The 10,707-nt window shown below is 46.1% G+C and overlaps 1 protein-coding gene across 1 annotated transcript; it reads left to right on the top strand.

The window, feature by feature from the left end:
* The first annotated feature begins 6,537 nt into the window (after positions 1-6,537).
* On the top strand, positions 6,538-8,367 carry LOC146198475 (uncharacterized). Its single transcript, XM_084591912.1, has one exon. The coding sequence runs from the start codon at positions 6,538-6,540 to the stop codon at positions 8,365-8,367; it is 1,830 nt and encodes a 609-aa protein (XP_084448038.1).
* The last annotated feature ends 2,340 nt before the right edge of the window (positions 8,368-10,707 follow it).

The following is a 10,707-nucleotide window of genomic DNA, read 5'->3' as shown; positions in this document are numbered from 1 at the left end:
TTTATCCTGAATGTTTCCGCATGACGTTTTCTATTAAGGCGAAAGCTAGCCTTTCTTGGCACATACGTGACGTCCGCAAAATTGGGATCAGAAAGCATCCGTCTCACCGGCACATAAAAAATGTCTCCACGAGGAACCAAGGCACTCTCCCTCCGATCCCAAGCCGAGCGCGCAAACCACTACTCCACGCCGGGCGCGGGGAAAAAAAAAAAACTTAGTTCTTCATGTCTTGCATAAGGACGATAGTAGCGATGGCAATGGTGATACAGTTAGTGATGATGATGATAACGGTGATAATGACTGCAGTTATTAATAATGCTAAGGATGATAGCAGCAATGACAATGTCGCTGCAGTTACTGATAATGATGATAGTAGCGATGACAATAATGGTAATTTAGTTAATTCTGATGATGGTCGCGATAATGATGATGATGATAGGGCGATGACGATTCAATTATTGAAAACAGCCCTGTAAAGTGGCGCTCGTCATATCCACTCATAACTAGGCAGGCTTAAATATAGTCCTGTAATTTTGTCTTCAGTGATGTAATTGATTTAAAATGGCGGCACTAAACTGTGCCGCGAGCATTTCAGAGTGCTTTGTATACGCATAGCTAAATGAGAGGGCGCATGCTGCATTGCTCACGATTTGTAAATAGACGATTCATGGCCTTACTGCGATCTTTGCATCTTCGTAGGTAAGTTCGATATAGATTTTCTATAGTGCTGAGAGGGCTGAAACCAAAAAAGGCAGAAGTTTGAGAGAATCGTGAGCTAAAGACGAGTTGCGCGCTACAGCGTAATCTGATATGCTCATTACAACATTGTGTACTGAGCTATTGTCACGATCACAGAGTGAGCCTAAAAATTCTTCTGCTGTCGATCGCTCCACTGCAACGACACTGAAATATTAGTTGTCAGAGGTTTAGCACATACCTGTGACCTAACACAGCCACACCGCTACACACGAACACCCAATATAGACATCAGCTGCAGCCACCACACTGCTATACTATAGTGCCTAGAATAGTATATTCTAGGCACTATAGCTATACTGTCACACGACGCAAGATATGTTGCGTGCTGCCCCGCGCAATGTGCTATGATCATGACAACGTGGTGTACTTACATGTGCAAATACAACTTTAAGTTTCTTCATTTCGATTTCGGTCATTCTGTAAACAAAAGATTTTGAAAAATAACGTAAATACGTTACGAAGTCCATTTGAAGGCTATAAGTAAAGAATAGATGACGTAACAGAATACCTGCTCCAGCATACCCACGAACGGCCTGAGCCAATCAAAATAAATGAACTGGTGCTAGAAAAAGGAAACTCTGAACGATAATTTTAATCAAATGCCGACCAGAAAAGGAAGTTTCGGGAACACTTAAGCGCCGCTTTCAAGAGTATGACAAAATAGCTTTAGCTCCGCCTGGCGGCGGCTCCTTCCTTTTTTTTATTTATTGTTGGGAGAGCAACACTACGATAGTCGCCGAGCCATTTCACTTGGCACAGCCTGGGCCAAGCTGCGCATCCGCGAGGAGCCGCGTGACCTCAGAGGTAGCAGCTGGTGTGTCGGAGTTGCCATCGCGGCCGCATTTCGCCGCGCGCTCCGCCGGTGCCGGAGAAGTGACGTCATAACCACTCTCGCGCGGCCAGAATCGACCAACTGTGGAGAAGGAGAGCCCGGCAGCTGCTCAGCGCGTAGCCTAAGCTATCATAAGCGTAGCCATGCAGCTGTTGCTTTGGCAACTCAACTAGGTTCAACCGGAGCTAAACCACCGCCAATGTTTTTACATGAACAGTAAAGGACGGGTTGGTGCCGCATAGCGGCTCCGCCTACTCTTTTTCGCCAACTCATAGGAACCACCTGGTCTGACAATATACATTTCAACATTACATTACATATAGACTACTACATAGCATTGAACAAATACAAACAGTACAAAACACATAATACAAAGCACAAGAGCCAGGAGAAGTAACAGTAATGAGTGATATAAAACGGTGTGAGATGTGTGTAGATGACTGTAAATGTGTAACTCTGTACAAAATAGTACATACTGCAATATACATAATAGATATGAATAATTAAAGATATAAGAACAACAATATGTTTATTTGCGGACAGAAATGTAAATAACAAAGCTGTTGAAGTACGGATCTTTATGCGCGTAAATTCAATTCACTACTCGTTTAACCATTCATCCTTTAATTTGTGCCTCTGTTATCTTACATCTACTCGCTAGCTGTCATATTATGTGAAAGACCAGAGGACATAGATACAAAGCCCCGCTTGAGCCAAGCCGTACGAACGTGCCTGCATGGCCTAGGAGCAGCAGGTCTGATTCGGGATTCAAGTGCCCAGGAGTGTCCCATTTAAAAGGAGTCACCAGAACTGATTCCTTTTGCGAACTCTTTCTCGTGACGTCACACAACCCGTCGACCAATCAGAGCCCAGTCGTATTATCAGCCAGCTATCTTCTGCAAGGTGCTTGCTCGTGATTTTTTCGCTCACAAAGGCCGATGCCGGAATTTTTCCCAGAATGCCCGCAGTGGAAATATGAAACACAAGAGGTTGACAAGAGGTTGACGAGAGGTTGAAAAGGAGCTGACTAGAAAGCAGCAATCGTCTATATAGCGGCATGTTTGGCGATAATCGCACCCATCGTTATTGAGAACTGCAGAGACACGAAACGGGATTCGACACAATGGAGGTGCGTAAAACGCAGAAATCAGTGGGCTTTGGTACATGAAGTAAGATTTTGTATGTTCTGCTTACGACGTGTATGTATGCGGGATAAACTGGCAAGGTGTAACCTCTCTCTCTCTCTCTCTCTCTCTCTCTCTCTCTATATATATATATATATATATATATATATATATATATATATATATATATATATATATATATATATATATATATATATAGGAACCTTCGCGGCTTTAAAATCCATTATCATACTTTTGCAATATAATTAAAACTGTCTGATGTGGATTATCCTTGACGACGAAGTGACTATTTCGGCCAAATAAAACAGCTTTTTTTTTTTTAAATCATTTTTCTATGCTTTCATTTGGAATTACCAGTGTTATGCAACGTCGGATAGGTATCGCCAGCTCGACGAAAGTTGTTATAAAATGAATAGCTTTAAAGTGCTCCTTGAACTTTTGAAATGACTTCGTACTCAGACTGCTTTTCAATTAATATAAACAACCTAAACATTGGTAGTTGGTGCAAGTGATCATCGAGTATATTTTATTCTACACTTTCTGTAATGTAAATATATGCTTTAGTGATGTCTTATTTTGTGATTCTCTTGTTATCGTTTAAAGTCTGACTGTAAAACATTTCGTTTTTGTTAAAGGCGTACCTCCGATTGTTACTGTAGGATACAATATTTTTTTCTTTCCACGGGGCCCATGCACTCAAGGCGGAGGTGAAGAATTTGTCATTATTTAACACTATTTGCGATTTACTCGACTTAAATCGTGTTTTTTTTTCTTTCGGCACGTTCTGTGTTCTGCCTTGTGAAGCTAGTCTTGAAGGTACTTTGTCGTGTAGTAATTAGATTTAAATTAAATCTTACTTGGGTGCCACGATCAGAAGCTTTCTCAAATCCTGAATAACCCCCTTCCCTCTTCTTTTTTTTTTTTTTACATGGGCACAGCTGAGCTGACCTTGTATAAGAATTCAAACGAGATTTTAGGGAAAATCACTTACCTTACTTTTGCCAGCAGCAGCAGCAGTATGTTCTGGAGGTTGCAAAATGTTTAAACGGCGCTTTTGTAAAGGGTTATTGGGTCAAATTTAATTTAATAAAATACATGTTTCGTCGCGAACGGCGTTTTTCACGAGTGAGTTGCTGAGCGTGAAGGGACTTTTGTGCAACCTTATTATCTCCGGACACGACTGAACGACTGAACTGAACTGATTATCTCCGAGACTACAGTACATCTCCATTCACTTCCACATAGTCATCACAGATATGCCTGACGTGGGAAGTGTGAACCGAGTGGCAGAAATATCCGTGAGCCTAATCTTGTCAGGAATAAATGCACTCTTTTTTGCCGGACCAGTATCATCATAGTTAGAAGCATAGAGTTGAGGACACACGCTGGGTATTCTGGCCCTGCGTGAGTATCAGCATCTAATAGTGGGTGACCTATAGACTTTTGCAACGAAGGCCTCCTAGGCGCCACCATATTGCTCGCCGGGCTGTTGTGTGCGCCTGACGTCAACACGGTGGAAGCGGCAGCAGAACCGGTTGCAACAGTCCAGAGAGGAGGCATTTCAACAACCTCCTCGCCCGATGCAAAGGTCTATACCAGACCGAGTTTAAAAAGCACACCGCAAGATTGGCTCCACTATGATACTCACATTTAAGCACGTAATTTCAGAATCTGGGGCTGCAGTCGGCCATCCGGGAGTCGCTTCAGCTTGCTCACGCTGTGACTAAGTGGCATCATTTTATAAGGCTTTCGTCACCAAGGAAACAACTGTCACACCCAATAACAGGACTTCTTGCTATGTACAGTACTCTAAAATTAGCACCTATGCTCAATAATGCTCTTGAAGGACAGTGCATTTATGGTGCTAGGACGACTTACGCCGCGGCTCGAAAAGCTGCTTATCTGAATAGGTACACAGAGGGAAGACGTAATTACTATTGCTAGCAGAGATAAGAATTTGAGGAACCATTAGGCAAAACTGAAATCGAGAGGTTTCTAAGGAGAGTTAATGCTGTCCGAGGATCGAAATGGAGGTAACATGTGTTAGCAACACGGAATATCAAAGCAGATTGATTTTATTATCCAGATAAATGTTCTCAGGGAGTACTAGAGGGAAGCGAGAGAGAGAGAAAGAGAGAGAGAAGCGAAGTGGCTGGCGTAGTGGTTGCTTTCGCAACAAAACCACGAATCTAAAGGCGGTGCTATAAGGGCTATCGCTGCAACACACATAGCTTTCGCTATATCACTAGGTTCAAGCCATGCGCAAAACCCCACAATTTTGTTGCGAAAGTATAATACTACGCTAGTCGTCGAGCCAGTTCGCGTTGCACAGCGTGGGCCAAACTGCGCATGCGCGAGGAGCCGCGTGACGTTCTAACGTCACGCGGCAGCAGCTGGTGTGTCGGAGCTGCTGTCGCGGCTGCGCTTCGCCGGTGCGGGAGAACTGACGTCATAACCACAGCCGGCGCCAGCTGCGCATCACTCTCTCCGTTGGTTGTGCGTAGAGGTGTGTGATGTATATATAGCTAGAAGCGCGGGGCCAGAATCGAGGTAGAAGGAGGTGGTGAAGGGTGGCAGTACGGGGCTAGGACGGTAGGTCAACGCCGTTTGCGGCGGGGGCTAGCCAGCTACCGAATTTTTATCTGTTGTAGGCCGTCATTGCACCCGCCACCGTTTAGGTTGTGGACGAAGGTTGTGGCGACGCGCGTCTTTTTCTCCCGCTTCTTTTTCTTTCTTCTCTACTTTCTCTTTTCTGTCCGCACGAGGTAGTGGAGGTGGCTCAGCTACAGAGCCAGTAGCAGGCCCGTGCATTTTCTTTTCCTTCTTCCTGCAGCCATAACAACAACAACAAAGGCCAGAATCGACCAGGAAGGGTGGCTGTTCCTGGCCCTACGGGGCTGGGACTGGTAGGTCAGCGCCGCTTGCGGCCGGGGCTAGCCTGCCACCGAATTGTTATCTGTTGTTGGCCGTTACTGCACTCGCCACCGCTTAGGTGGTGGACGACGGCTGTTGCGGCGCGCGTCTTTTTCTCCCTCTTTTTCTTCCTTCTCTACTTTCTCTCCTCTGTCCGCACGAGGCAGCAGAGGTGTCTCAGCTACAGAGCCAGTAGCAGGCCCGTGCATTTTCTTTTCCTTCATCCTACAGCCACAACAACAACAACAATCGACCAATTATGGAGAAGGAGAGCCCGACCGCTGCTCAGCGCGTAGCCTAAGCTATTCTAAGCGTAGCCATGCAGCTGTTGCTTTCGCAACTCAACTAGGTTTAACTGGAGCTAATCCACTGCCGAATTTGTTTTCATGACACTTGCACAGTTCTGATCGTGGCGCCAGCACTGAACCATGTTCTTTTATGATCGTGAGAACTGCAGTCGCTAGTTATCGCGAGGATACTTTTTAGATTCCTTTTTTTGTTAGGCAATTTAATGTAGGATGATTATTTCGCGTATATGGTGACTGCTGCAATAAATTTCAATTAGTCAGCGCTGGTGACTATCTTCTAGCCTACGCTGCCTACTGCACTGTTAACCTTATATGTTATGCTTAAGCTAGCCAGAGTGATTTATTCATTCGAGTGACCATAATCTGCGCCCCAATTTTTCATCTTGGTGGCTACTAGGCGCCTCCTCATTGGACTGAAATTTATAGTTTCGGTCCTTCGGAAATGAAAAACGATCTCCTGCGATCCCATTCCAAGCAGTGCTGGCGCGCGCGCACCTGGGCTGTCTAAAGAAGAAGGCGAAGACCATTGTTGTGATCATTCGTCGGACTACTTCGAGGGCGAAGTCCTGTGACCAGCAGAATGTTTAACGGGAACCTGCCTAATGAACTGAACGCCGTAATTGCTGATTTAAATGCTACTCTTCACGAGGTGAACCATCTGAACCAGCCAAACGGGCTTCTCAACCATGGCCTTCTCGGTGGGGCTGCATTTGGAGGTCCCGTATTCGCAGCTGCTCCACTCGGCGTTGGCCCCATTGGAGGCGCCTTCGGTGCTGCTTTTGGGGGCGGCTTATTCGGCGCTGGATTAGGAGGACTCATTGCAAACAACCAACAGAACGGGCCACAAGAAGGAGCGATCGTTGGTGGACCACAGAACGAGGAGGGAGGTGTCGATCTAAATCTACCTCTGTTAGGCCTTGGAAGAGGCCAATTTCAAGCCGAGGCCTCTGGAGATAATTTATTCCTCTTTCTGACATCAAGGAGGGGAAGGGGCATGGCACCCGATGACAATTATGCACAGGCCAGGGGCAGGCTCCACTCTCCAGACTGGGCGCGCCAACAGATGACACCAATACGGAAGAATGTTTATGAGGAGCATTGTAAAACGGCCCTGCGGTCGCCTGCCGAAGTCGACGCTTTCCGAGAGATCAACGGCATTAGAGCAACAGGGCGTGACGTGCCCAAGCCCCTCTTGGACATCGGCGAAGCCGGCATGGACAAAGACTTGATGAAAGGCGTCCAGGCGATGATGCACAGCCCGCTTACTGGACTCCACTCCCAGTGCTGGCCAATAGCGCTAAGTGGCAGAGACCTCCTCGTCGTTTTTCACGCTGAAACCGAAGGAAAGACTGTGGGCTACATCCTTCCTGCCATCGTCCACGTCCAACATCAGGAACATTTTGGGTGCAGTAGTGGGCCTATCGTGCTTATACTAGCTGCTACACGGGAGTCGGCTGAGGCGATTGAGCAAGACTTCCGCGACCTCGCGAGGCACACGAGTCTTAAAGTAATGTGTCTCTCATCAGGCCTACGTAAAGAGCCACAGCTAAAGCAGCTTGAGGATGGCGCAGAGGTATGCATTGCGACTCCCGGACGCCTTGTATCCTTCATCGAGGACAGCAAGGTAGAGCTGCAGCATTGCACCTACCTGATTTTGGACGGTGCGGACCGCATGGTGGCGATGGGCCACAAGAAGCAGCTTCGCACCATTGCTAACCACATCCGTCCTGACCGTCAGACGTTGATCTGGGTCACCAACCGGTCAGTAGACACAGACCATGTCACCAATGAACTGCTAAGGGACTACGTCACGGTCACAGTCGGATCGTCCAAGGCGTGCCGAAACCCAAGAGTGGAGCACGTAGTCTTGGTCTGCGAGGAAGAAGCGAAAGAAGACGCACTTATCGCCCTCTTCCAGGATATACTGTGCGAGGAGAGTGATAAGGTAATCGTGTTTGCTGAAATGAGACAGACAGTGGATGACCTAGTGGTAAAGATGCATGACCAGGGCTGGCCTGCCGTTGGTATCCACAGAAAGAAGGAGGCAAAAGAGCGCGACTGGGCCCTGGAAGCATTCCGCCTTCGCAATGTGCCCATTCTGATCGCGACTGACATCATTACGTGTAGCATAGATTCCGACGACGTGCGTTTTGTCATTAATTACGATCGTCCTGCCACACGAGAGGACTACAGTCGGCGAATCAGACACGCTGCTCGCTCCGACGGATCCGGAAAAGGCTATACTTTCTTAGCGCCCTCTGACAGCGGCCACGCCGAGGAGATGGTTTCGATTTTCGACGAGGCCAAACAGGAAATTCCGCGCGAGGTATTACGCATTGCTAAGAAGAAGCAACCCTATCGGGATGGCTGCGTGCGCTTGCAGGCTGCCAGTGATTCTTCATTCTACTAGTTGTCGAAAGAACTGATGTAGCGGAATCACAAATTCTTGTGGAGCTCAGCTTAACCATATATATTCTGAATTAGTCAAATTATCGCAGTTTGTTGATGATGCCTGTTGGAAAGTTTAGCTCGTAAACTGCATGGGATGAACAGACCTCTAAACTCGAGTCTTGTTCTGCGTAACCAACAGTTGACACAAAATCAAAATACACTGTGGTGCTTCGCCCTGGTCGTGTCCTTATTGCGCATGTACTGGTCTTGTGCTGAGGCACGTGGCTTGGCGGTACACTGCCGGTTAGTCGCAGCGTTGTGTCTGTATATAAGTGATATAATACAGCCTTCTCGCGTAGCTCTGGCGGTACATCGATAGCCTTTACTAACGAATAGTAAAATACACAGTACTAACTCCACGGATGCGCACACGCAATGTTCATAAGACCTCATCCGACCATAAGCTCATATTGACGATGCGCATGCATGACATGGAAATGTTTACATACTGACACTGCAGTTGCAGGCACGACAGGCGATTTCTCTCAACATAGATATTCGCGCATCGTTTAATATCCGCATGCTACAATTCTCCATAAGAAATACTTTGGTCGATCAGGAAAAAATATAAGTGCAATGTTTAATGGGTATCATGCGGACGTAGCCAAGATCGAAGAAAATACAGTTTTCGAATATTTTGTTCAACATGGTCATAACAAGAGTGAACTTGAACTATTTATTCTTCATTAGCTTGAAACCCGCCAGAGATAGAAAATGCTAAAACGACGTTTCCAATCCAGAAGTATAACGTTGTAACCCGCAGAGAAAAGTGTCTTCAAACGAACCTTAGAATCCCAAGAGAAAATTTATTTGCAGACATATTCGACTAAATTGTCTTCCACGCGGCCTCAGTCAGGGTAAAAATAACACCATAAGAAAAAGAAAAAATGGTACGTCGCAGTTCCCGACTTCATGTCACCTTTCACTTTTGTTCATTTTTTATTATTCTCTCGCTGCACAAAGGGAGAAAAATATTTTTAAAGGGGAATGTGAACTGGTTTTGTGAAGTGGGGGTAAACGCAGATCTTTAAATTCGCACAACAAATAGTTTTGAGCATTATTATAAGTGTTAGGCTTCCGAACTCATAATAGTCTTAAAACCTTTGATTTTGAAAGTTGCGCGGTGATCGATCGCCTGGAAAGGGCACTTTGCATGTGTCAGAAGTACCGATGACGTATGCATATATATCATACACAGAGAGTGACAAGGAGTTTAGCGCAGCCAATCGCTGCTAGTATGACGTAATGGCTATAGTTCCGACAGAGAGACAGCCGTCTTCTATGCAGTCGTTTCAGCGGCCGCCGGGCGCGGGCAGCGTCCACAGGCGTGAATCTAAAAATATGTTGGTTACTACGAAACCCTTTAAAAGTTAGTTCACTTGCTTAGTGCAGTGCTATATAATTTTCTTGGGGTGTAATTTTTTTAAGTCATTTTGCATACCTTGAGTACAAAGTAAAGATGGCATGATGAGCGGGAGGTAGAAGATACAATGAATGAAACACGGTGCTCCGTTCGCATGTGCAAGCATTTAATAGCCTATTAGCGGTGCTCGTTGAGAGTTTATATCAATATTTTTGGGCTCTTACTGAAGCGCTTAAGCTTTACGGGACGTAGAATGCATCGAAGGCTGTAAAAGTTTTTTTTATCACGTTTCGAATTACACGATACGAAATGTGTTATCAAGTTATATAATCGATCATCGCGGCCATAGCGGATGTTTTAAACAGGGGGTCGCTTAATTAATACGCTTGCTGTATATGAAGGTATAGATTGTTCGTTCTTTCTTCGTTGCAGGCCTCTACATTTTCACTGCCACATGCAGAGTGGTGTTGGGGAGGAGATTCGTTTTGGGAGGGAGCTATGAAAGGAAATTGGTGGGAGCGGAGGGAGGTGTGGAGAAGGTTCTAATACTGTAAATTTGGTTGTTATCTGCCGTACGCTTTCAATCTAGAAGCCTATGTGTAATCTTTTGCTCTAGCGCGTTGATTTGCCCTTTGTTCCTGCTATTGCATTCGGGTTGAGAGGGTTTTCGGGCTAAAGATTGTTTCTTCTTATTTGGGAAGGAAGGGGATTCTGGCGTGATGTCTCCAGATTGGCGGCCTTTATCCTACTGAATTGTGAAGAATGATTGTTGCAGGAGGGAAAGGGGGGTGAGTAAGGGTATCTGAACGCTCCAGCACCAGAGGTAACTGCTGTCGAACGATCTGATTCTCCTGGCTGAGCTTGTCTATAACATCCTCCCACTAACGATGTTCTCTACAACTGAAGCGACCCCGTGCGAGATGGGAGGCGCGGCCT

This window comes from Amblyomma maculatum, chromosome 2, assembly GCF_055883805.1.
Source record: "Amblyomma maculatum isolate TAMU_Amacu chromosome 2, ASM5588380v1, whole genome shotgun sequence".
NCBI classification, from domain to species: Eukaryota; Metazoa; Arthropoda; class Arachnida; order Ixodida; family Ixodidae; genus Amblyomma; species Amblyomma maculatum.
This window is presented reverse-complemented; position numbering and strand designations above follow the sequence as displayed.